This window comes from Haemaphysalis longicornis, unplaced genomic scaffold (assembly GCF_048455015.1).
Source record: "Haemaphysalis longicornis isolate Haplotype H1 unplaced genomic scaffold, Haemaphysalis longicornis Haplotype H1 scaffold_3, whole genome shotgun sequence".
In the NCBI taxonomy this organism is placed as follows: domain Eukaryota; kingdom Metazoa; phylum Arthropoda; class Arachnida; order Ixodida; family Ixodidae; genus Haemaphysalis; species Haemaphysalis longicornis.
In genome coordinates, this window is record NW_027526335.1 from 7992844 (window position 1) to 8020676 (window position 27833).

A 27833-nucleotide genomic window follows, 5' to 3' on the forward strand; every position below is an offset into this window, starting at 1 on the left:
CGCAGGCACAAGGTGAAAAAGAAAAGAAAGGAGGCAGGCGCGTGCGAGTGCTCGCACGTGCCGAGCCAAGCGCCTCGACTTCCCTGTGTTGAGCAGTAAACAATAAATGCCGCCAGAGCGGCGCTTCTTAAGGGATTTGAAAGCAGCCTCATTCGCCATAAATCTCGTCCCGAGCAAACGAGGCTCGGCACAGCCGCCTTGGCCTCCAGCATGCAGGCACATGCTCACGTCCCGTCTTTGAAGACGAACGCGCCCCGTGTGTATCCATTTTATAAGCGCCTTAACTTCAGCCCGGCCACCCCTCGTCGTTGCAAAACGAGCGCGAGAACGCCTTTCTTATTTTTTTAACGTTCATTCCGATCAGCTTAGATTGCCACTTCTGGCAAAATTGTCGTTTCCGAGTGGGCGAGACAAGAAATAGCTGACTACGGCGCAGAAGTTTGTTTTTTATATTTCGGAAGAATGGTCGGGATATCTGAGAACATGAACACACAATTTTTATCCTGTTGTTGTTCTTGTAGCCATGCTTCGAGGCAGTGTTATCACGCGTTATACGAAGCCAGACGGCTCCTTCCCCACGCTCATTGAAATTAGCCCAGCTTCACTGACATGACGTCGCGAGCGCTGATGTCAACAGCGAAGCTGTCTGGCGTTCCCCAATCGCAAGGCAAAGCTTCAGGGAACTTCTCAAAGCCAGCACATCAATTCCCGTTCGCGCCCATTTGTTTTTGCCGCGTTCCATTGCTCCCGCCATCTACTGGAACCTTTTGTTACTTTTTAACTTCGAACACTTCCACTAGGGAGCGCCGCGAGTGCAGCGAGCGCTTTTATTTTTTTGGCGTATTTTCTTATTTCCCATCACAAAAATCATGCAGCCGCGTATTTGTAATTAAAATGACAATAAAAATACCAGTGATGCACTGCTGTTTTCCTTCAAATATGTTTAATGTTTTCTTTTTGCTCAACAATGTTGACTAGTGTAAAGCTTGCCACCAGTTTTAGCAGTTCAGAAAAGCTTTGCCTACGTCCGCGGCGCCTCGTTCAAGCATTCTTTTTGCTCGCTGCATGCGTGCTTAACGCTTGCTCTCCTCTTCGCTAGGCTATGCCCTCTCGACATCGCTGCGAGCGCGTTACCACGCCTCGTCCCATGCAAGCCTCGACCAAGAACAGCTTCTCTCTTAAAAATCAACGAGTGCATGGCTTGACACGTACGGATTAGCAAGCGGCTCATCAACACAATTCCTGTTTGAGCACGCTTTCCCCTCTGTTTTCACTCCTGAAATTCCTAAGGTGTGTCTTGATAAGTACTTGCACAGCTTTTTCTCAGAGCCTACTAAATGGCTTTAATGGAAACCTTCAAAGTCTTCCTTACTAATGACCCGCCTTGTTCGTTAGTAAAGCTGAATGACACTTAAAGGGACCCTGCAACACTCTTTGAGCACTGCAAGTAAACTTGCGCGACGTTTAGATTACACTGCCAGGAATACATAGGCCAAATATTACACGTTCACGTGAAACTGAGCGCGCAAAACGCTGTGAAAGACGCGGAAAAACTAACCGCGCTCTCTTCAATTTTCCTTATTATGCACTCCTGGCATGGCCTAAACGACGTCATTGCGGCCATGGCTGTCCTATTGGCTGTCGCTCGTCAACTTCCAGGCTTATTTCTCGCATTTTCTGTTACGATCCGCCGTCGTCGGCGCTGTGTACCAACCTCTTCTATGCCTGAACCTGTACGCACAGAATTTCTTTTGAGTTTTGAGTGCGCGCGGGGTTTGAGTGACGAACTCAATACTCCCCTTTTAACGAGACCACTTAACAACAAACGTTTATTGCTACAAAATGTCCTAACAGCCTGACCGCGCGCTTGCGAGCAGGCATCCATGCCTGCTTCTTTGTGGCACCAGACCGGAAATAGACCCCTTAACGTTGCGGACAAAAGGAGAAAGCTCCCCGGCCTGTGATATACCGAAGTCCGCCAAAGAGGACGCCGTGAGCCGCCCCCCTCTTCAGAAGAGAGCGCACAGCTTTCGTCGCCTTACGAAAAAGAAAACTGCGCATAAAACAAGGACACAAGGGAAGACGACTAGACACACTGGGCGAGGACACTCTTGTGCCCTCGTTTTATGCGCAGTTTCCTTTTTCACAATGTACCAACTAGATCAAGTTTGTATTCTACTTTCGTCGCTTTGCCCGCGGGCGAGTTAAGAGGGAACAATTACGCGCGATTTCTCATCTCGCGTAGTTTCGCTGATAGTGAACGCATTTTCACAATTTTTTGCGGAAGGAGAATGCTGGGACAATAGACTTTACCCCAAAATACATTCCGAGTAGTCGGCTGCAAGGCCCCTTTAATGCAAAAAAAAAAAAAAAACTACGGAGCATCAAAGAATGGATACCCGAGAAATGGGAGTAGATAGGAAAGCCATCAACTCGATGTAGAGACGAACTAAGAAAATTCGGCGGCATAGAAGTCAGTGTGAGAGGCCTTATCTACCATTTCATCATCGTCATTTACCTTTCTCCTTTGCGCTCTTTCCTTCGTCTCTCCGTTAGCTTGCCAATCGTCCTTGCTTCGCTTGTATTGAGGTGTTTCCTTAGGTTAACGATTCGGTCCCTAGAAACTCAGCTGGACTGCCGTTCGAGGCCCACAGCCGTTCGCTCTTCATTCTTTTTATACAGTATGACAGCCATCGGCGGAACAGCACACAGGTAGACTGGGGCGCCCTGTCATTGTACTCGCCATGTTTGCCATTGGACATTTTTGAAGAACTAAACTGTTGCTTTCATGACTTCTTCTGTATTAATTATTTGTCTTAATTATTTGTTTTCTCACTTTTCTGCATGAATATTGTTTTCTGGATATTTAGAGGGGCAAATGTGTACATAGTAGTGTGAACGCCACTGATCCTCTGCTCGCCGCAGGAAAAAGACGGGGGCAGTGAACAGCCCCGTGCGAGCAGACGACGTTTTTTTTACAGTAAAGCTGTGTATGGCTAGTATACCACAGTATCGCGCCGGCGGCAACAATTCACTGAGCGGAGCGTGTTGAGCGTATAGGAAAATTCATAAAAATGTGGTTGATTCCTCTGTCATAGGAATTGGTAAAACATGAACGTGAAATGTGCAGGGAAATCTGCAGCTGAACATGATTTGCGGGTCCGCGGCTGTCTTGTGGGTGTGCTTGGCGAGTGACGTCCTGCTAACGGGTCGCTTCGGCAAAGCTGTACTGACGTCATTTTCGTGACGGACGGATATGACGTCAGTAAAATCTTGGTGTATCCCGGGATAAAACACTTTCGTGTTAAATATAAAACCCGAAAACCAACACCCGCCGCCGTGGCTCAGTGACTAAGGCGTTGTGCGGCTGGGCACGAGGTCACGGGTTCGATACCTGGCCACGGCGGCCGCTTTTCTGGTGGAGGCAAAAAGCAAAAATGCCCGTGTGTACGAGATTTCGGCGCACGTTAAAGGTCCCCAGGTGGTCCAAATTATTGCGGAGCCCTCCACTACGGCGCGCCTCATCGCCTGCGTTGCGTCGGCGCGTAACGCCCTACTCAATTAAAACGAACAACCCCAAGTATTGTCACGTAGCCAAAGACGACGCAGCTGTCTTGAAGAAAAAACAAGTTTATTGGAACGAACTTGTGCTCCCCTAACAACTCAAATAATACACAGGCGGCGAAACAGCAGTCAACAAAGTGACGTGCGTAGACTGATGTCGGCGATTCGAATGCCGCGGCATCTGCTGAGCGAGAATTTGTCACTCGGCGCGAGGGTTTCTGGAATTGTCGAATTGTATCCAGAACACTGTAGATCAACGAAGAATATTCTAGGCTGTTCACGTTAGCTCGGAACGCTCTCCCTATCAGAAGAGATAATACATGCGGCACAGAAAGAAAGTACGGAACACGCGCCTCCTTTGGCACACACATCACCGATAACACAGACCGGCGCAGCCGGGCGGCAAAAGCAAAGCACAAATAAACAAACCCAACGCATGGTTCGCGGCAGTATAACGTACTCTGTAGTACTAAAGGTTGTTTCCCCTCAAGAAGAGCCTGTGTGCAGAGGTGCACCCTTTACAGGCCGCTTGCTTCGTTGTACTGGCGTCACTTCCGTGGAGGATATGACGTCAGGGAAATCTTCGAGTTTCCAGGAATAAAACAATTTCGCGTTAAAATAAAAGAGGCCTTAGGGCATCCATTATTTTTTATTACACGGCTTACACATCCCCTGGGAAAATGTCTTCCGAGCGATGCATTTGTGTGCATTAGTGAAAACGACTCAAAGAATCGCTTGGCCTTTGTAAGTAGGCTTTCCCACTTTGCGTGCTGCACAGTGAAGAATGGCCACCATCGGAGGGAGTACGGTTACAGCCCCACTCTAAACACCTCGTCACAGCCGCCGCCTCTCTCCCGAGTCGTAAATACTACTCGTGCATACTACATACTACAGTGGCTTTAGCAAAAAAAAAAATATGGCAAGAACCACGAGGATCGAGAAAATGCCGAGCGCTCGTGAGCGCATGCCTCGGGGCGACCGCCGAGTCCCCGACTCCTGCAATGGCATTAGCATAAACAAAACAAAAAAAAACCTCCACCGCTGTCGTCAAGCGCTAACGCGCATGTAATGGTTGGCATGAGGAACAAGACGATATCGATGCATACGGCAATGACTACTACTAGCACAGCGCAAAGCAACGACGAAACTTGTAACGATCTCGAACTTGTACAAATGCGTGGTGATGTGTACTTCAGTGCTCACGTTGAAAGAAATCGTGCAGCTTCGCTATGGTTCAAGCCTTGCGCGACTTAGTGCAAGCTTCACCAGTTGAGCTAGTGGAAGTCTACAATGCTGAAAATGACTTCGCTTCCACCACTCGCCGCGAAGACGACGACGACCTCTTTGATGCATATTACGACTATGACTAGCACCACGACTATGCAAATAAACAATGATACTGAATCTTAACTACGCGTCCGGCAATGCTCACCAACAACAACTTCGTCATTCAAGTCTTGCACGTGAGTGCAAGCTTCACTGAATTTTTTTACTTCACAGCGCAGTCCCCGCCTATTGTGGAGTGTTAAATTGGCGGAGAATCCTTATATGGCTCGCTGAAGTTGTACCAGTTCGCGTAACGCTGCAGTGGCGTCGGAAGTATATTCACTAAAAGTGGAGGTGGTGAAAGAAATGATGAACCGCGAGAATGACGGGGAAAGCCCATCCTTTTCACCCTACTTCCTGTCCCCCCCCCCCCCCCCTTCCCCCCGAAAATTGCCACTTGCATTCGTTGAACTTCGAGCTCCTACACTATAGCACCTAAACCATAGAGTGGTATACTATGATATACTAGAGGGAAATCTGGCGCTGGCGTCTAGTCGAGAGAGGGAGCGAGAGAGAGAGAGAGAGAGAGAGAGAGAGAGAGAGAGAGAGAGAGAGAGAGAGAGAGAGAGCGTAAACTTTATTTGAAAATACGGAGAAGGGAATGTGGAAAGAGTTATGGGTGAAGTCCTATTTTCAGGACTCCAGTAGAAAAGGCTCCCAGCTTGGCTCTCTCTAGCAGCTCACGCTGTGTCGAAAGGTCCGAGCTTGACAGTGCTAAATCCCAGGACTCTCTAGAGGTTTGGTAGGTGTTCTGTTGCCAAATTATAGGGCAGGTCCAGACTGTGTGGAATAAGTCTGCTCGTAATTTGCATTTGTGGCATTCTTCGTTATATCTCTCTGGGAACATGAGAGACAGGTTGGATTTGTGTGGGAAAACGTTGGTTTGTAGTTTTCTTATGTTCCGTGCTTCTTCGGCATCTAACATGTGATGCGGTGCGGGCATGGTCTTTCTCGCTTGCCTTTGAGTGTAAAGCCTTTCATTAAGCGACATTAAGGGAGGGAGGGTGTAAGAGTGGTCCGTTTCCCTGCGGCTGTTCATTTTCCTCGCTAGGGAGTCGGCTCTCTCATTTCCTTCAAGACCTTCGTGTGCTGGGCTCCATAATATTCCATGTTGGCCTTTTGGTTCGGCTGGTAGAATATTCCTGGTTTCTATGGGAATAAGGCCGCATATTAGGTTTCTAATGGCTCTTGTAGAGTCCGTGATGATGATGAGGTTTTTTGTTGTTATATTCTCCCCATCTTACAGCGAGTAGTATGGCTGTGGTTTCAGCTTCTTGAGATGTTTGTTTTCTGCTCATGAGAAAGTCCAGGAGTTTGCCCCGTGCATCCACAACTACGGCTGATGATATTCCGTGGTGGTTGGTGGCGGCATCCGTGTATACTGCATCTGTATTTTTCCCGTATGTGCTTCTTATATAGTTAATTCTTGCTTGTCTTCTACCTTGTTATAAAAGGGGCTCATTTTCTTTGGAATGGGTGAAATTTTGACAGATTTGCGTTGTTCTGGTTGCAGCTCTGTTGTTGTTCGTACGAACTCCGTGTGAATGGTGTGTCCCGTTCTTCTTAGGATTTCCCTGGCGGTTCTTGTTTTCAATAGCCTCTCTTTTTGTGATTCGAGGGTGGCTTCTTTGAGCTCTTTGAAGGTATTGCGGATGCCTAGGTTATAGAATTTCTCGTTGGAGGTGTAGATGGGTAAGCCGAGGGCGATCTTGTAAGCCGTTCTTATGACAGCGTTCACTCCTTCTTGTTGTCTTTGGTCCAGGTGGTGAAACGGTAGACTGTATGCGATCCTGCTCATTATGAGTGACTGGATGAGTTCGATTGTTTCCTCTTCTCTCATACCTTTTCTGGCCCGTGTGATGTGTCTGATGACCCTCGCTAGTTGTTGCGTTGTTTTTCTTAGGTTGCTCGGCGTGGAGGTTGCTTTTCTGTCTTCTTGCACGTACATGGCCAGTATTCTGACCGTTGGTTTGAATTGGACATCCTTGCCGTCTATTTGGATGCTTCTTGTGGGAATGGGTTCCTTCGATGGGCTGATTCTAATTAATTATGACTCTTCTGGAGCGCACTTTAAGCCGTTGTCTTGTATTGGACCATTTGTGCTGTCTATGGCTTCTTGTAGAGTATTTAGCTTTTCGGTTAGGGTGCCTTCTTTGGTCCAGATGGTTATATCATCTGCGTGGACGGGCTTGCCAATCTGCGTGTTCTCTTCCAGCGTTCTCCATATTGCTAGCATGGTCAGGTTGAAGAGTAGTAGGGAAATAACAGAGGCCTGTGGTGTTCCTCTGTAAGGCATCTCGAAGGGTGCGGATCTAGTATTCCCAATTCCTATGGTGGCTGTCCTTTTAGAAAGGAAGTAGTCGAGTCGCGATTCGGCGAGCGTGCCCACATGTACCGCGGAGAAATGTTCCATCGATACTTGTCATGGCTGCCAACGAGCTCGGAAGTTGCCTTTGGCTGCAAAAAACAACGATAATATTGCAAAAGTATATTTAAATTTGTTTTAATAACAGAAAAGTGAAGCTGTAAAAATATTTATTTGTCAGAGATTTCTTTAAGAGCCGCATACAACACCAACAAGAAAAAGTGCAACCCTCTCTTGTTGATTTTGGCTTCAAAAGTGAGAAGAGGCTATGTGGCCACTCAAGCAAAGTAGGAGAGGAATGTTGCTCGATCATATAGCGGCGCCCACGACGGCACAAGACAGCAGCGACTTGTTTCCATTTACAATATACAATAGTATGAAACTCAACGACCTGCAGGGGCGTTGTGCGTCCCAAAATACGTGCACTTTCGGAAATGTAGGCGAAAATCCGGAAGACGCATCAAGAAGCTGAATGTACGCGGCGTAACTTTCACTCAGTCCGTTCGCAGACGTATCGGTCAGTGCGTCTGGTCATATCTATTCTGACGGCAGTGTTTGAAAACCTCTGAAAATTCCCAGCGCTTCCAAGCCCAAGTATTTCCTTTCGAGACACTCCCCTACACCAAACGTGACTTGCCCCGAATTTCGGCGTCCCCACTTTGAAACTTTCGACGACCATGTGCCATGTTCAATCAGCCCTTCTGGTTGCACAAAACAGCTGTAAACAATACGAAAAGTGCGACGAGCGAGGAGATAGAAATGAAATAAAACGCGCGGAGGAAAAGTGATAACGCAGTTTTCCCTTCCAGGGCGCTCTCCCACTGCGCGTGCCATTCCTCGGAGCAGTTAGGCGGCGTGCCGAAAGGCAGTCTCGGCCTCGTAAATTATGCGCCAGTGGCGGATGTGATTAGGGCAGCGCAAGACGGCACGGTGAGAGAAAGCTTTGAAATCAGATCACGAGGCCGGGGGGGTTAGATTCAAGCACCCGCGCTGGCCAGCGAGCGAAAGCGCGACGAGTGCTTTTACCAGAAGCCTCCGCTGTTTCAAGTCCATCTCCCCTCCCGCTCCCCTCCCCTTCCTCATCGGAGTCGCCAAGGGTGGACCCGATTGGCTTTCTTCATTCGGGTGCGCACTGCGAAAAAAAGCATATACGTAAAAGCAAGTCTTGATTAAGCTCAACCCGGGCTGGCGACCTAACTTGTGTTGTATACACATGCGCATACCCGTCGGGAGGTTGGCGCCTAACTTTCAGCTGACTTGATCGCCCCTGCAACAACGTTCCTCTAATAGGATGAGGTGTCGAGTTGCAGCCGCTGAATAAACCATTCGCTGACACTGGATGACAAGTCTTTGGACACGTGCAGTTGAAACCTTAGTTCGCATGCGCGTCGTCGTCTGACTAGATTTACAAAATGCTTAGTACGTCCTCGACAGAGCTTGTAAGTGTACGCCTTCCATGCTTGTGCTATCAGCGTCAGCACTTGTTCGAAATATCGCGCACTTTTCCAAGAATTTATCATCGCTTCCTAAAGAAATTTTAGAAAAGTGCGAAAGCTAAAAGTGCGTCCAAGCTTCGCTGAAAGTGAGTCCAAGAAGTTCTCAAACCTTCGAAGGCACAAATCGCAAGCGAAGAATGAACCCATGCGACGATTTTTTTCGCGCACTACGTAAACGCATCTAGGACCGGTCTAAATAAATACCAGAACGTGATTTATGAGATAAATTTGTACCACTGTACTTCTACATGATGGATACTTGTATTGCCTTATCTAGAAGCGTTCCTTTTCCGTCATTTTCAAGTAACCATTTTGATACAATGGAAGCCTGGTTTAACGCGCGCGTCGTGTGTCCAGAGATCTGATCAGAGCTTTTCAGTCGACCGACGGGTCTATGGGGAGAAGCATTGGTTTTCTGACCGGACGCCATCGGTGCCACTAAGAAAGCTTTCGCTCTAAACTGGGCCTCGCTGCTATAGGCAACGCCAGAGCGTGTGAAAGGTGCCCTGTGTAAGCGGAGCAGGAGCCGGGGGCAGCGACAGCTGTTCACATGCTCCAAGTCACTGTCGACGAAGTACGAGACCGTCGCACACGCATCGAAACGTGGTAAAACGACCTGCCGCAGCGAAACGACATCCACAACACCACGCCGCAACACTAAACTCAACCACATAACTCAATGACACACTCGCCGATAAGCACTGTTCTCGCGTTAACACATCGTATGAACTGCTTTTGAGCCCTTAGTTGTTTTTTGTCCTTCAGGGTCCGCATAATACGCATTGCGGCTAAGCCAACTTGAGAGACAAGGCTATGTGACTCCCGTTTTTTTAACGCGAATATCTTAATTAGCAGACAATTCATCTTGTTAAACCGCTAAGAAGACAGTATGGCTGTACTGAGTTTCATGTACTGCTTTTAATTACCTAGTTCACAGTGGCATTGTAAGCGTTTTGCAATCATCTCCCGCTATCCCGACTCCATAACCATGGGGGTCTTCCCTTGGTACAATATGCGTAACTAGCAGTGTCAGCCTTGACGCGACTGATATGATCCCCGATTTCGTGTAGGGCAAAAAGTCCCGGGCCATCTCCATTAACGTAAAACCTGTGCAGGGGCGAAGTGTGCAGTGTATAGGTGTACTCTTGGCGCCTTGGCGTTTTCGCCCATGGACATGGAACAGTTGAGGGGTAGAGGTATACAGCTTTGCTGTAAGTTTCGTGTTTTTGGAGCACGAAGCGTTCTAGCGCGGAACGTTGGGAAACGAGTGCACCGGTGTTTTAGTACCGTGACTACACCATGCTACGACGACATGAGACGCCGTCCGCCCGAGCCCCTAAGAGGCTTCGCCCCTAAAACAGACAAGCACAGAAAGAAGTGACGGGCACAAGCGCTAAATTCTACTTTCCCGCCGCTTTCGAAGTCCCTTCTGTGCCGTCACCAGGCTTGGTAAAAAAAGCCTATGTTTGTCCGCTCATCATTAGCAGTGCTGAAAATCACACCTAGTTTCGTTACTAGGGCTGTAAATTACCAAATTAAAATAATCGTAATGTATTTTCAAGCACACGTTTGGCAACGCAATGGACTGTGGGGCTTCCAAACTTTATTAAGCTAATGAACTCACAAGTACGCTAAATCTGAAATCAAGAAAAACGCCCTTTGTTTCCTGCACTCGTTTGACGGCGACCCGGTCAGTACCCTCGTAAATAAAACACTGAAAATTTCAATTCAAGCGTATGTAGCGTCCGTTTTTGCAATAGCTTTTTCGTTGGCATTTGAACACCATCGATGGCCACTCATTTGACCGGAGATTAATGTCAACCAATTCTCTTTTGACGTGCATGCTGGTGACCGGTGTCGTAGTTCGCCCGAAAGCGCAAATATGCAAGGTGATCAAAGTTAAGTCGGCAGGTTTTCTTTAGATTAGTGGCTTAGATGTACGTAAAGACCACCTCTACAGTGATTTTATGCGCCCAGGGGGACACAGAACTATTGATGTCGGTGGCCCAATTAACTAGCATAGTATAATTAACGTTTTTTTAGTGGCTGCAGTAAGCAGGCATGTTTATATCGAAAAGTTAGAAGCAATCATCTTTCTACGCAGTTTCATTTGACAAAATTCTTCTAGCGCATCCGCACTCCGAGATATCGAACTGCGAAGCTTAATTTCCATTCGCATGATTAACGCATGCTAGACAGTGAAGACCGGCGCGAAGGTCCTCCCTTTTGTGACGTGCCTGCTTTGTACTTTGTCTAGTTTGACAGCGTGGTGGAGGCATAGACGAAATTGATAGCTGGCACCTTTTCAGCCTTGGCTGGCGTTATCGCAATCTGCAGTAGGCGGAACCGCTATTGAAACACAGAACAAGCGGGAGGAGCTTTGCGCCGGTCCTCACGGTCTAGCATGCGTAATCATGCGCACGGCAATTAAGCTTCGCAGTTCGATATCTCGAAGTACCGAAGGGCTAAAAGAATTTTGCCGAATGAAGCTGAGTAGAAACACGATTGCGCCTAACTTTTTATTACAAACATGCCGGCTTACTGCAGCCACTAAAAAGCTAATTATTCAATTTGATATAATTAAGCCACCGATATCAATAATTACCACCTAACTCCGTGTCCCTCTGGACACATAACCTCACGGTAGAGGTAGCCGTTATGTAAATCTCAGAGCCTAATTAAAAAAAATACTGTCTACCTAATTTTTATCGCCCTGTATGTCAAGCGACTTCGCTCTGCTTTGGGTTTCGGAAGCGTTTAAACTGGTCATTCCCGCACACGCAACGGGGAGGAAGGCTGTGCACCTCAAGGCTAAGGTCGAAGTTCCGTACTTCACTCTACCCGTCCCGTTAGCGCCTCTCCGAAGTTTTTAAGTATATTAGTTTAAAGAGCGTGCATTGTTGCTAGCTCCTCCCAAGTGAACGAAAAAGAGAGACAAGATGCGGCGAGTTTGTTCTCGTGTAGGGCCGACCTCACCAGTAATTATATTTATCATGTCCGGCGGGTGACACGCAACGACTTGACTTCCCAAGAGAAAGACGGGCATCAAAGCACGGATTGTCTGGACGAGCACGCGTGGTCGGAGCTGCGCACAAAACAACCTAGACAATACGCGTTACTTTGCTCGCACGACACGAAAATGTGAAGCAGTACAGAAGGGCTCTCAACTTTCAGGTAAGAGGGACCATTTTCTGATCGCTTCTGTTTTACTAGTGCCACTTAAGGCGCGGTCACACTAGCCCGACCATCGGCCGATTTGGTCGGCCAACACCGTGTCGGCGAGCTGTCGGCGGCCATGTCACACCGCGCCGACGCCGACCGTTGCCCAACCGTCGGCGTCGGCGAGAAATCGGCGAGGCGTCGGTGTCTTCGCGATGTCGGCCGACGCGCTTGTCACACCGCACCGACGGCCGCGCGACGTCCCACACCGACGGCCCCGCGACGGCCGACTCCGCCGCCTCGCCTCTCCGCCGGGGACCACTTTCTTTCTCTAGTCAAACTTGGAGTATCGTGTCGCCGCAGCACGACTGAAGCCATTCGTGCGTACTGGCGTGTGCGCTGCTTGTACTGTATGTACTCCTCAACTTCTTGTTAGATTACGGACAAAGAAAAAAGAGCTGTGCGCTGCTGCCGCGGCAGTAATAATATGGATGTTAACCCCCGGCGAAAAGACCTCTGTAGCACGTAAAATATGCATATAAATTAGTGCGTACGTCAGCAGAAATTTTACTTCCTCTAATGGAGAAGGCCTTACTTTGCACCATGGTACCGCATTTTCTAGAAACACGGTGCGATTAAGAAAAGGGAAAATAATTGTTGTGGCTCAAGACGCCACTCGCTGTTTCGAAGGAAATATTTCATTGCAAAGTTGGTTTCTTCTCAAAATCACGCGATTCCCAAATTGGATGCGCAAACCATACCCCCTAAACAACCGCTCACACACACACACGCACAAAAAAAAAAAAAATTCACCCCGCCGGGAATTGAACCCCCAACCTGAGCACACCGGCGCGACGCGCGAGTGCACTGCGCCACTGCCCAAATAGTGCTCCGCAGCAGGAGGCGTTGTCCGTAGCGAAATAACCTGGGTAATAGATAGAGGCCCATCCTTCCGTGTCATACGTCGGTGTTTACTAGCTGGTTTACAGAATTCCTGGCTGGTAAACTGAAATTTCTTAAATAGGGCTTGCACAGCAAGGTTCCCCGAAGCCCCCACAATAGCTTATCGCCTCAACTCCGCTGCTTCGCGAAAGCGCTCGCAATAATGTGTGCGCACGGCTGCGACTGCGATTTCCCACTGCGGGGATAGTGTTTGCCGTACTTTGGTTTTACGTTTCCCATGAAAAACCTTGGCCGATATTGATGCCTTATTACCAAATTACCCTACGTAACTCTTCTTCTGCACGAAACTGGCCTTACATTTTCTACAGGCGAGCCGATCGCACACGCATTTGCAGGTTGCAGCTCCGGGGTAGCGGCGTCGCCGAAGAGCACGGCCGAAGCGTCGAACGCCAAAATACGGATTGCATTAGCGCTAGTATTGAGTTGTATGGGCTTCATGGACGTTACTGAGTTTATTACACTCCAGAAACTATCAAAATAGAGCCGCATTCATTGCGGCACGAATGTTGTCGGGGAGCAGTTTTCGCTTCTCGGTCGATTCCCGACGACGCGTCCGGCGACCGGTCGGACGACCGGTTTTGTTGGCGTCTTCGGTCGGCGAGTCAGTCACACTACGGCGACTTTCCATCGGCCGACGTGTTTGTGTCGCCGTCGGCGTAGTATCACAGCGCGGTCGGTCAACTCGGCAGTTGGCCGATGGTTTGGCGACTCGTCGGCGTCGCCGTCGCGTCGTCGTCGCCGTCGAGTCGGCCTAGTGGGAACGCGCCTTTACTAGTTGTACTCCTGGGACGAGTGCTGTTAAGTGTGACGCTTCGCCTCCTCCCTTCTATTCCCGTCCTCTCCTCTCACAGTTCGCAGAAACCCTTTGTTTACGATTTCTTTAAATGCAGTGTCTAGACCACGGCGATTTCTACAGGGCCACTTCGATAACCCGCACGCAGGTTCTCAGAGCAGGCCAAAGGTTTCAATGGGATACGAAGGTAAAGTACAAGATGGTAGGGAAAACAGGATGCAAATCCATGAGCGTGGCATCTAAAATTTTGCATGCATGCATAGACAAAGGAGCCTTGCCACATCACAAGAACTTCACCTGCAGAGTTTCCCGTCGGGGCATACTCAAAAAAAAGGAAGTTCAGGAGAGCTCTCGCTCCTGGCATCGGGTGAGGACTGACACAACTCTTGGGTATCTTCTCTCGAGATTGATTCGAGAAGTGGCGGCGTACACAGAACAATTGCAACATGACAGGGAACGACGTGTCTGGATAAAAGCCTCGGGCTGTTGTTGAGACTTATGGCCTCAAACTATTGACGAAACGACAAAAAACCGGGCTACAGGCTTTTCGCGTGGAAATCGAACGGAAAGGAGCTCTATTCGGCCGGTACGTTCAGGGTGTTCCGAGTAATTCACCCACCCCGCACTACGCAACCGGCCCACAGGCGGATGAAATGAGCGCCTTTTCATTTGAAGTCCAAACTTGGGGACATCAAACTCGTTGACATACGGCTCAGTGCAACAATTGCCGGCGTTTTATGTATCAATCACTGGCGGCTACTCTGATACTGCAGCATACTTCCTTAGATCATCTGGCCATTAATTCAACCCATAATCCCAGAAAAACCTCAAAGGCCTTCACAGAAGGCTGCTCGATGGCCTTTACGTGATCCACAGGAGGTATAAAAATTACGTTCGTCATACCATCTGTCACCGAAAAAAAGGATGCTTTTTTGTACAGTGTGAGATTGCATTTCCCATGAGTTCTCTCTAGCCCTACTCTCTTCCTTTCCTCTCTCATATATATATAGGGAGCAGTAGAACTTTGAAATGGTAGAGAACACAAGAACAGAAAAACTTCGAACAAGGTAAATGCACGATTGTTGCCAACCTTTCAGCAAAGATACTTGCTTTCTTCAGATATATATATATATATATATATATATATATATATATATATATATATATATATATATATATATATATATATATATTGTAATGCGGGTTTATTGCCTCGACAGCGGAAGGAAGGAGGGGCACTCAGAAGTGGCAAACGGCAAACGGATCGGTGGTCCAGCCGGCAGAATGTTTCGAGAACTCCACGAGCTTCACGCCGATGACGATGCCGCTGCGAGGCTCACCCTGTTGCCTCGTCGTCATCTGTACAACCCAGGTGGTCAGTCCCCTTGAGCGAGCGTGCGCCAATCACAAATACAATGCTGAATGTTGTTGTGCTTATCCGTTGTTCGTTAGTGCTCGCATGGTGGCTGCGCGCCACTTGCTCGTCTTTCGCACCACAATATATATATATATATATATATATATATATATATATATATATATATATATATATATATATATATATATATATATATATATATATATATATATATATATATATATATATACATATATATATATATATTGTAAGGCGCGCACCAGTAGTCTTGGGGAACGTCTTTATTAGGCGAGCCTTGTCCTACGTGACAGGGAGCGAGCCCCAGAGAACAACCAAGACGGGCGTTGATGATGATAGACAACTGATGACGATGATGAAGCATGATTGCATGTGGAAGACAGGCCTCCGGAGTACGAGTCCACTGGCGCATACCCTTCTGCTAGTACTTCGCACATACCGTTTGTGTACAACTACCGGGGGATTGTGCGGACGCACATTCCTCTGATGTCGGGGCACTAACCAGCGCTCACAATATCCCCCCCCCCCCTTTGTGGAGCGGCCGGCTCGGGCGCTAAGAGTGTGTAGACCGAGAGAAAAAATTCCCCGCATTTCCCCGAGGGGAAGAATGTGAAAGTGCGAATGCACGAGTTGAATTTGCGCGGTTCGGTAATGTTCGCGAAAGAGAGATCACACACACACACACACAACTACAAAGAAAGAAAGATGCATTTATTCACAGACACCTATTTGTGTTGTCGTTGTACTTGATTGCTAGAGCGGATCTCAGCTTTGAAATTTCGTGTCAGTACTCCTTTAAGCGGGTGCATTAGCCCTTCTCACGCCCGATTCTTGGCCAATCCCCCACGTGGGTATGTGCCATGTCAGCGGCCAGGCAGCGCGCGCCCATTTCCCCCCGTTGCCAAGGAAGACGAGGAGATTCCTGGCCAATCCCCCACGTGGGTATGTGCCATGTCAGCGGCCAGGCTGCGCGCGCCCATCTCAACGTGCGCGGACATCGCCGGTGGACGCAGGTTCAGGGTCGCTTAAGGAGTGCATTGCACTTAAAAATGGCTTGAACCGGGAAACGTGCACGATCTCGGGTCTACAACGACGGCCGGTGACACTAGCGTTGGGGGTCACTCGGTAATTCACGGGGGAGTCTGCTCTACAATGGTGTAAGGTCCGATGTAGCGGGGCAAGAACTTCTCACAAAGTCCTGGGGCACGAAGGGGAGTAGACAGCAGAACTTGATCACCAGCTTTGAAGGAGACAACGCGGTGCGTGGCGTCATAATTGGTCTTGCGCTCTTCTTGTGTAGCTGTTGTCCTCACACGAGCTAGATGACGGGTATGATCCAGTCCAGAAATGAACTCATCGGGAATGTTGGTTCTTGGAAGTACTGGTGCGGACAAGAAAGACGTATCAAGAACAGAAGCTGGTTGGCGGCCATAAACAAGGAAAAATGGCGAAAATCATGTAGTACTTTGAACGCCGGTATTATATGCGTACGTGACGAACGGAAGAATACTGTCCCAGTTTTTGTGGTCCGGTTGAATGTAAGAAGAAATCATGTCGGAAAGGGTGCGGAGGAACCGTTCGGTCAGGCCGTTAGTTTTAGGAGCTCGACGTAGTGCGGTGAACAGTCTCGGCTGCGCGGAGAACCTCTCCAAGCATGTCAGAAAGAAATACACGACCTCGGTCGCTAAGAAGAACTCGGGGAGGTCCATGGCGTAAGAAAATATTCTTCAAAAAGAATTCATCCACCTCGGTAGCGCAGCCTGTGGGAACAGAAGCCGTTTCCGCGTAGCGAGTGAGGTGGTCTACGGCGGTAACAATCCACCGATGTCCTGCCGACGTAGTGACTGGAGGTCGTCGAGGCGCTGGCACGTCGTGACAATCTGGTTAATGGTGGTGGGGTTTTGTGCGGCCAGCGCGTTAAATGCCAAGGGGGAAATTCCTTTGAGGACATGGCGCACTCGGCTTTCCTCCGTCATGTCTGTATCCGCACGGCGGCATAAGGCGATGACGTCCTCAATGTACGACGTGTAGGACTCACCAGGACGTTGCACGCGCTCGTCCAATTTCTTCTTGGCGGCTTCGGTACGCATAGATGACGCGCCGAAGACTCGGCGCAGCTCCGATGTGAAGCGCTGCCCGTCAGGCAAGTCGCGCTCATTGTTGTGGTACCATGTCTCTGCTATTAGGTCAAGGTAAAAGCCTCCGCTTGAAGGAATCGTCCCATCGATTGAAGGAGCTGACTCACTCGTAATTATCCAGCCAGTCCTCCACGTCCTCATGGGGAAGCCCAGTAAAAGACCGGGGTTATAACCGCTGCCGGCAGGTTATTGTCCAGGCTGGCGCCGATGAACTCGCCGGGGGAGCACCCATGGCGGCGTTCACATCGGTGGGGCCACCTTGCGTCATAGTGATTTCTTGCGCCTTGCGCCGACCTGAGCAGAGCTCCAGGGGTAGGCCGGGGGTCGAGGTACACGGGATCGAAGGAGCTTACCTCCACCACTTGCAATACACCTTATATATATATCTCGATTAGTTTTGCAACGGGCCAGAAGAAACGTTCAGCTAAAAGATATGAACAACTTTGCGGTTAACTTGTTTCTTATAAATTAGTCCAACAGTTTCGGAAGTGAAACTTCCTTCCTCAGGGACAATCATATAGTCTGGAAGCAAAAAATGAGGTAAGTACAGGCACACAAGAAAAACACGGAAAAAATAAAAGTTTACTGACGTTTTAGCAAGAGGGCTTCCTTTCTTCCGAGTGTATATATTGCGAGGCGAAAGCAGGAGGGCAGACGGTGTGCGCTCGATTCGGCACTCCGTCCTCAACTCGGCTGTCAGTGCCCGCAACTCTGTGCTCCCGGTCACGCGTGCTTTCCTCTTCCCTCGCAGCCCCCATCTGTCAGCCGGAAGAGGCGCTGTGCCACAACGGCCGCTGCGTCCCCAAACCGCAGTGGTGTGACGGAAACAAGGACTGCACCGACGGAAGCGATGAGGCCGACTGCGGTAAGCGGCCTTCGTGAATGCTAAGCGAAGGAAGGTAAACCTCAATGAGGGGAGACGTAAAGGCGCTCCCAAGTGAATATAATCAGCATAAACATCTACTTGTATGGCTTATCGTCGGTTCTCGATGAGCGCTTGGTTGTCATCGTAGAGGAGGGTATCTTATCTCGTGTTTAGCCCTCAGGTGACATTTCTCCTTCCCTATACCGCGAATGACGTGACGACGTTTGTCGCTCCTTACCATATGCCGTGCTGTTGCCTCTTGAAAGGTCACATGCGAAGGGTGCGTAGCATAAGCTGCTTCTGTATCATATAATCTTTATTTTTGTCCGAGGAAGAGGTCTCGTATTGAGCGACGTTTAAATCTACGCTCAACTTTACTACGAAAAAAGCGCAGTCAAATTGTGGGGAAGGCTTTTCTCTCTTTTCTTAATTCTTCTCGTTACTTAGGCGAATTTTATTTTCTGTAGGCCAGATTTCGACGACCACTTGAGCTAAATTCTGCAGCGAGGATTGCTATCCATGATAGGCCTGCGATGCTAGGGAAATAACGAACCGAGTTGTGTTCTCTTTGTTGAGATGAAAAAAATATGTTTCTTGAAACGATTTAATTTCTTTCTTTTCCGATGCAGCGCCTCGCAATTGCACTCACGACGAGTTCGAGTGCGAGAACGGGCGCTGCGTCCCCAAGTCCTGGCAGTGCGACGGCTACGATGACTGCACGGACACCAGTGACGAGATCTGCCGTGAGTTGGCCATTTCCATTGACGGTTTCTGCAGCGTTCTGATGGAGGCGAAAAGCGAAAACACCCGTGTGTTCGTGATTTCGGCGCACGCTAAAGATCCCCAGGTGGTCAAAATTTTCAGGAGCCCTCCACTACAGCGTGTCTCATCGCCTGTATAGCGTCGGCGCGTTAAGCCCCACAATCAATCAATCAAATCATTTCTGCAACGATATGTATATACAGGCCTTCTCAAAAGTTTTAGGCTAACGCGAAAATGTTAGTGGTGCCAAAGAATTCACAGTGAAGATCGAAGTTGTGGCGCAGCTTAAACATTTTGTGCCCGTAAGAAGTTGCTTCCCTGGTTTTCTCAGTCTCAAGTGACAGCTAAGCTTCCTTGCTGAAATCTGTGGGCTGTAAATTTTTGGCACGGCCCAGAAACTCTTGACAAGGACTTTACGATGCGCTGAAGGCTTAAGGTGGATGACCAAACCAACCAGATAGATAACTAAAACTTTCAAGACTTGGAAAAGCATAGAGCAAAAAAGATTATATTACATTAGTAAATTGCAACACTGAACAATTGCGCAGTTGGAACACGCGGCAGACAAGGTCAGCCTGCAATGTAATATTTTGGGGGGAATCAACAGTCTTCTAAAGTTCCGAACCTTTAAATCGAAGGTCAATCTTCTTTCTTCTTCTATTCTAACTGACTCAGGCGCTGCAAAAGCTCATATAAAAGTGCGACCGTAGTATCTGTTGGCGCGAAAAGGAGAACCGTGGATCAAGCTTCTAATATGGTTACAAGGTGGTCTGTCTTAAATTGGGTGGGAAGCGCTCGTTAAAGCTGACGTCTTTTCTTTTGAAAGGCAAAAAGTTTAAGGAAGCTCAGGATGGTAACATCAAGCAACAGTCAAATATCGCTGTGGAAAACTCGAAGCTGTTTAGATCAAACAATAGCGAAAGCAGCACAAGGCTAAAAACGCACGACCTTTGATCGCTTGGTAATTTGTTTTCTTCTGAGCTCGCATTAATTAAAAAGCGACCGCAGGCCTGGCCCGAGGTCCACGGCAACAATTGCAGGCCACGAATTATTTCTTTTTCGAGATAGTTGAAGGTCACATCGCTTATAAATGTAAAGCGTCGTTTCAGAGGCTGAGGCAAAGAAAATGTAGACGTCTGCTACGGCGCTACCTCCTCCTGCGATTTTGAAGAGAGTGGCATGCATTGGAATTACGAGGACATATTTTGAAGATTGTGCTGCCGCTACTACCTCAGTGTGCGTCCAATGCTACTTAACCCAAGATCATGCACTGCATATAAAAGATTCATTCGCGGGGGACCTCACCATGCAGTTCTACAGAAAGGCCGCACCAGCTGTTGCGTGGCAGTTACGCTGCAAAATTATTTTATCTCGAACTTTTGCTGCTTCTGACACAAGATCACCACCAGGAATTCCTTGCTTTTGTACAAGTTATGGGCCGCTAAGAGGCGGATGCTGCACTAACCCCCCTGTACGGATTGACTGAGCCATCCGCAAAAATTTGAAGGTGATTGGGATAAGAGTTCTCCAAATGTTCAAGAACCAAAAATGTGGCTGCTTACACTGATAACAATAAAACTGCGCACAAGGACGGGACGGAAGAAGAGGACAACAACAGAAGAGGACAACAAAAAAGCAGTTTTATTGTTATCATGGAACACCAACTAGCCCAACAACGTGCTTTACTCTGCTTACACTGGCTTATTCCGCTTGACTCTCATGTGAGGAACATGTAGCTGACACTGAAGGCTCTCGTAAGACCATGGCGGCATTGAGATGGGAAGGTTCCCCGGCTACTGATGGCGCAATGTTCTCAGAGTGTTAAGAGCAGTGCACGCATGAGAGGCCATCCTTGTTCGAAGCCGCCTTATTATTGCTCTTCCAGCACTGGTTTCCCCTAGTATGTAATTCCTGACTACCAGGTTTCCTGCGCAGCATGCCTGGATCATGTGGTGTCCACTACCGAATCCAAGTGCATTGCCATCGCGGCTGCTTTGAGGAAACTTAAGTCATATAAGTCGCAGGAAGTTGTAATTCTGACTGATTCAAAAGCAGCACTACAACTTTTGCAGCGTGGGATCCCCACAAAAATGGTCTGTCACCGTTCCTTACGGTTTGTGCAAGAACTCAGCTGCAAGGGTTTTAATGTGCGCTTTCAATTGATTCCATCCCATGTTGGCGTCAAGGGCAATGAGACCGCTGATCAGTTGGCACAGAACGCGCTGCAATTCTCACCGACTGTCAAGGTTTCCGCCCATCACTGGAACGACTTCATGCGAACAGTCGTCGAACATTTCAAGTCTTTGGGAGATCCCTATCATTATCCTTGCGTCACAAAGGGGCTTACGAGATCGGAGGCAACATTGCTGTACCGCATTCGAACGGGCTCAGCGAAGACCCCAGCATGGCTATTCAAGGTGGGCCTCGTGCGATCGCCTCTGTGTTCGTCATGTGCAGTGATAGGAAATGTACACAACTACGTAATGTGTTTCCCAGAGCATGACGTCGAGTGGACTGCAATGCTCTCAGCAGTTCGAAAGTTGGCAGCCTCACACCACACCCTGGACCACATTGTCTTCCCAATGGGTAATTGAATACTGCGCAGGAACGTGTCGCGCCTTCTACTAAGCTTTCTTCAGGAGACGGAACTGGCGAACTCGTGGTGAAAGGACCCTGACATAGACTAATTAGGAGGAGCTTGGGAGGAGCAATTGCCGCCATATCTAGCCAGGCTAACCCCGCCTCGTCCCACCCAACAACCACCACCACCACAAGAGGCGGGCGCTGAAAGGTGCACGGAAAGTGAGATAAAGATCACGAGATCCTACACGGAAACCACAACTATCCATACAACGCGTCACAAAACGCGTCTACGCACTACGGCCACGTTTCTAGCTCTTGCGTTTACTTTTTTACCGAGTCAGGCCACTTTCAGCGCATGGATGTCAACAGACGTAAAAAATAGGAAAACCCGAGGAAAACTTCCAACCACCGCGGCTTACGCTCAGGAAAGGCAAGATCTCCAGGAGCTCTTAGAATCCTATCAGACTTCAATTGGGAACCAGAACGTATTGCTCGAGCCGTGGTTGGGCGAATTGTAGATTGGGCCCGCCACCAAGGCTGAGCCTAACGAAATCTCCGCAAGAAAACCTGCCTTTCTGGAGGTTGAAACAAAGACTGTCCAGCCGTAATCCTCCACGACAGAAGTTCGCGTCGGCGTTTCTTTTCTATGCCAAGCTTTTCCTTCTTCACCTGAAGCCAGATTTATCTCTAGCGCGGATTGCCCGGACTCCCTTGACCAACAAATGAGATCCGGCTGTCGGTGTCACCAAAGGGAAGAAGGCTAACTTGTTGTTGAGGGTCTTGTGTCGCAATGGCGACGGCAAGCTCGCCTTTCGTACCAGTTTCTTTTAACCTTTTACGTGGACAGAAACTTTCGAGACTCTGCACGACAAATTGCTTCTAAGAATACATCCGCAACACGTTATTTCAGACACGTTCAAGGTCTTGTGGAGCAAGTAGAAAGAACATCAAGCCCCTTCAAGCGTGTACTTCGCATTATGTAACTCAGAAGAGCACAAGATGAGAAATGCACGAAATGCCGACAGGCGGGCTATCTGTTGCCTCGGATTTCGGAAGCTTTGGCAGAAGAATGGGGCCCATGACAGCAACTTCTCCAGAAAAAAAAAATTACTTTTATGTTTTATTTTTTTACTTTTCAACTCGAACAGAAGATTTTGTCAGAAAAGTTAATGAAGATAGAGATGAGAAGGAGATTAGGCAGGCGGCTTTCTGCGTGAAAACCTCCGGGACATTTAAAACGGTACGTCGCAACTATGCCCTAGCAAGGAGCGCCAGAATTCTGGACATTTTTTTTGCTGTTGTTATTGAAATGACGCAACGCTGGGTATACTCGCTTTTCCAGATGAACTGGCTTTCTTAATTTAAAAAAAAAAAGAAAGTTCGAGAGACGTGATCGATGAGGACTTTCCTGCCATCGGCACGTTTGTTTGTGTGGTTACTTACTGCTGTCCGGCCTTGCTCGTTAGAGTGGCAAAATTACCAGCAGCGTGAACGGGATAAGGGGGTGCGAGGAGATACAAAGCACTTGTGATAGAATGACTCAAGCGCCCTGCGACTTCGGGCTGCGGGTAAAGGGAGACGATCAACTCGGGAACATTTAGACGTCTTCGCAGTTCTTGCTCATGTTGCGGCATCGCTGTTTCCCAACACTCGGAGGTCAAAAAGGGTGAACATTGCCCAATGGAGGAGCGCCAAGAGACATTAACAATTGGTGACTGCCTTTATGCACTCACTGGGAAGACAAATGTGCGTGCGGGGGGGTGTTTCGAGTAGAGGCAGATCGTCGCGGTGCATTCGTTAAAGGTCGACCTTCTAAAGCAGCAAAAAAGTTTTGCGCCGCTGACTACCCTTCCGAAAAGAGCTGTTACTGTTACTTTGAGCTACTAATAAGTGCGCCTTGACATTGTACGTCATCCTAAATTTCTGACGTGGACTTCCTTCGGAGGTCGTTAATCTATCGGCCAGCCGATATGCCTTGTTTCGAAACTTGGCGCTCATTCGCGTAGAAGCGTGATGTCGTTGTAAAAAATATACATAGCTGCGACGAACCACGGGACATGAAATTAAAGAGCGAACTGTTCGGCCCTTGTAAACACTTGGCAAACCGGAGGGGTATTGCTTCCAGCATATTTAAACGGAACTGTGGGTCGAAGACATCGAGGCGTGTATATGACGTCGCAGAAACTCCTGAAAGTAAACTGTAAAGTAGTGCGCGAGCATTATTTCCAAAGGCTCACCTCTGCACCTACACACCACACAAGCCGGCTATGCTACTCCGCTGCGCACACACACTCCACCACACAATCGCACAAAGTGAGCGAATTTCACCGTCCCGTGACCTGGTGTGGTGTGACGTGTTATGACGTGCACAACGGAAATTCGTGTGGCCTGTATTGTCCATGTACACCCATGTAGTCCTATTATCGAGCGCATGCAATCTGCACCTATGGGACTCGTACCTGTGGGCTGAATTTAAAATTAAAAAAAAAAACAGTGCCTATTATCGTTTAAATTGTAAAGGCACGACGTAGGCATGGCGCCTTTATTGTGTCATGCTTTGCCGACAGACAGACAGACAGACAGACAGACAGACAGACAGACAGACAGACAGACAGACAGACAGACAGACAGACAGACGGACGGACGTACAGACGGACGGACGGACGGACGAATGGACGGACGGACGGACGGACGGACGGACGGACAGACAGACACACACACAGTAAGACAGACAGACAGACAGACAGACAGATGAGCGAACGGGGGTGGTGGTGGTAAAAACATTTATTATGTATGTTGGACGGACCGACGGACGGACAGCCCGAGTAGCCAAATTGAGCTATTTCTGGGCTACTTTTGGGCTGTACTGGGTGAGCTGTTTTAATTAGTTATTTTTGTTTTTTTTTTTTTTTTTTGTTGCTTGTTCGCGGTTATCTACTTTTACGCTATTATAACAGATAAGTGTCTGGTCAATTACACATTTTGGAAATTATTTGCCAACCTTGCCATTTAGGCATTTTTGAGAAGATACAAGGTGTTACGAGACTGGTGTTTCTTCCCCGATGTTTTTTTTTTCTTCGCTTATGTATAGTTTGCAAGGGGGAAACGAAGACAGCCACGTCCCCTGTACTCGTACGACTTAGTCGTGTCCGACACTGACAAAAAGTATCGCTAAGCTACTGTAGCTGCGCTGTAGTACGATATGACGGGGGTCATCACCTTAGCCGAGCTATGAAAATGAAAACCTGATCGTGTTCTGTCTGCGTTTCTTTTTTCTTTTTTTTAAGACGAAGACCTGTGCGTAATGGACGGGACTGAGAAGAAAGACAGTACGGCGATAGTCCTGTCCGTTACGCACCGTTTTTCGTCTCAAAATGCAACACCAACTAACCCAACAACATGCTACACTAACCTTTTTTTTAAAGCGAAGCTTTTTATGTTTCACCAGTGCCATCAATCGTTACGACCTAAATTCACTGCAGGAAAGCCAACTTTACACATTAGGCTTCCACAAAGGCACATAATACGCCCCAAAAGAAAAAAAAACGCTTCCTGTTGTTGGAACCGTCTGGGTCCCTCGCGTTATGAAGCCGACGCCTATCCGGTTGCGTACAGAAATTTCACACAGTAATCGCGATATCTGTCTGGGCATCTAACTGGGAAAGGTGCAGTCGAGCGAATTTCTTTAGACGAAGTTCTGATGGTGGTCTCCGGATTGCCCACTTGTACGTGAGGCAGCTCGTACACCGATTTTTGCTTTTTTTTTTTTTTTCATGACCAATGTGACCCTTTTCTGCGTTTCAAGTAAGGCTAGCGCGGGCGTTGCCCGAACTCGTGGTATCGCCCAGTAACATCCAAAGTGGCATTTACGAATACTTTAAAGAGATTATTATGTCCACCAAGCTTTTAATGGTGCGATTTTCTATGAAATATTTGACTACTGCAACGAGAAAAAAATTAACTAAGTATGTCTGCGATGTTATCTTTCCAGAACCTTTGTATAGATACTTTATTCGGTCGGCCTAGGCCAAAATGTTTTCAAGCGAGTGAAGCGTATGGAACTTAAGTACCCCCTAGAATGAAGCCATTCTTTTTATGTCCCACGCAGGAACATTGTGTTGCTCTTAAAATGTGTGGGAAGGGTAAAAGTAGGTTGGTTAATTTCCCACGCAATACCAAAACAGGCGACGAGAGACACAACTCAGCCTTTATCTTCTCGTTTCGCCCAGCCAGCCATCTATCTCCCACTCCGCGGCTGCGCGCTGTACCGCACCAGCCGTGGCGGGCCGTGGTTCGACGGAAAAAAGGCAGCGACAAGTGTTTTCGCTCATTGACATTTATTACTGAATAATAAACATTCAAAGAGCATGGAGGCTAGCTGGTTGGCGGCGAGGATCTACTTCCTCGCCCGGGCAATTTAAGGGAATCGAGAGGTTCCACTCACCGCGACAACAGTCATCTCCGGGGCGCCTCAGCGCGCTCGCGTTTGCCTCGTTGGGACGCCGATGGCCGCCATTGTCGCCCTCCTTTTTGCCCGATCCTCGAAGGAAGGAGGTCACCAGGCGCGTCCTGCCGCCTCGCTTCCCGAGCTCCAACCTGCCACCGCTTACATCCCGCACGCTCTCAAAGGCCACAAGACACTCCTTCGGCGAGGAGGTAGATCCCCCTCGCCGACGTCTCGCCAAGCAAGTTCTCGCGAGGAGCAAGCAGTGCGGCTAAGCCGAAGGAAAGGGAACGCGCTAAGGTCGCGTTCCCACAAATGCAAACGTGGGCAGAAAGAAAAGGAAGAAAAGTAAGTGTATTTGTTGAGTTTTAAGGATGTAGTTAAGTCGTTACTCTTTCATTCCAGGAGCGCGATGTCGAATATGAAGTTGTATCTTCAACCTTGGACAGGAAAAAACACCCAAGAGCGAGAAAAAATGAAGGAAGCTCACACTAACGCGTAAGACTTGAAGGTAGCGAAGGTGTACACAAACTTCACGACCATCAAGAAGTACCATCATTGCAGCCGATAGGCTTCTTCTTCGCTGCCGTAACGACCTTAATCCATCGTTGTTGCTATAAGTGTGAGCTTTTTTCATTTTGTTGGAAATGATAATCATTGAACATCACCTTGGAGGGGCGTACGCTGTGACGCGTCTTTCTCGTTACGACCAAGTGTTGCCACGATTACGACCAATGCTGACGTTTTTAAAGACGACAATCTTTCTTGGAATACCTTAAAGGAGTACTGACACGAAATTTCAAAGCTCAGATAACTATGTAAAACGCTTCCTTTTTATCAGGAGATATCTCCCAGCAAGTTTCAACAGCAACCGTTCAGCGAAACATATTTAAAATCCATTTTAATCTTCGCCCGCACGAGAAAGGCCAGAGCGGGTCGACGTGACATCATCTGCTACGTGCCCCAAACTGTCGACGTCGGGGCTCCCGTGACGAAGCCGACGCGCTGGCTGTGGTTGGCGCGCGCTGCTCGGGCGTGTGTACACGTCATGGTTTTGGGACTGACGTCATGCTGCCCGGGCCTGTGGGGACGGCGAAGACCTCGGCCGGGCTGGGCGCGCGCGTGCGCTCGCTCGCGCGCGCTTCCAGAGAGGCAGCGATACGGCAAGAATGGTGACGCCATGTGATACATGCTGTCATGGCGGCCGCTCGGCGTTTTTTTGTCGAAACCGAAACTGGCACGAATAAACGACGCCGTAAATGAATGTTTACGCTGCGCTCGACCGTCTAATCTGTCATTCTATGATTAGTAAGCTGGTAGGCACGCATAGCAGCGAAAAAAATTCCCCCGCACCTCCCCGAGGGGGATTGTGAGGATGCAGAAATGCGAACGTCGAACGCAACGTCCTCGGGTACCATGCGAGGAAGGCACCGCACAACCTTCGATACGTCGATGGGCACGTTCACCGCCTGTCCCTTGATTCCAAACTGCCCGTTGCCTCGAGTCAGCCGCCTGATGCTCATGAAGGGGAGTCGAGGCGCGATGAGCCGCTCTTCGACCGGATTCAGATCGGGAAGATGCGCCGGCCGAGGAGGATAACGGTAGCCAAAACTCACGCAGCCCTCCTCTTCGCAGCTTTGTCTTCTTCTCCTTCTTCTTCTTCAGCGGTTCCCCTACGGGAGGATGACGATGGTGGTTGAACGCGAAGCTATCTCGTGATGGATTGTTTGGTTGGCCAATCTCTAGGAGCATCATGCCACAATCATCATCAGACGCGCTGCGGACGCCGGCCAAGGGACGCACAACCCCCGACTATAATGCATTTCTTGTCAGTACTCCTTTAACGCAGAAATTTTGGTCCGCCCGTCCGTCCGTCCGTCCGTCCGTCCGTCCGTCCGTCTGTCTGTCTGTCTGTCTGTCTGTCTGTCTGTCTGTCTGTCTGTCTGTCCGTCCGTCCGTCCGTCCGTCCGTCCGTCCGT

General features: G+C 48.7%; 1 protein-coding gene across 1 annotated transcript in view; it reads left to right on the plus strand.

The window, feature by feature from the left end:
* The window catches only part of LOC144173906 (low-density lipoprotein receptor-related protein 4-like), a 342322-nt gene that overhangs the window by 237191 nt on the left and 77298 nt on the right, over positions 1 to 27833 (plus strand). Inside the window, exons 3-4 of the mRNA XM_077702231.1 lie at positions 17952 to 18065; positions 18695 to 18808. Of these exons, the coding sequence (XP_077558357.1) occupies positions 17952 to 18065; positions 18695 to 18808 (228 nt within the window). The remainder of the gene's footprint in view (positions 1 to 17951; positions 18066 to 18694; positions 18809 to 27833) is intronic.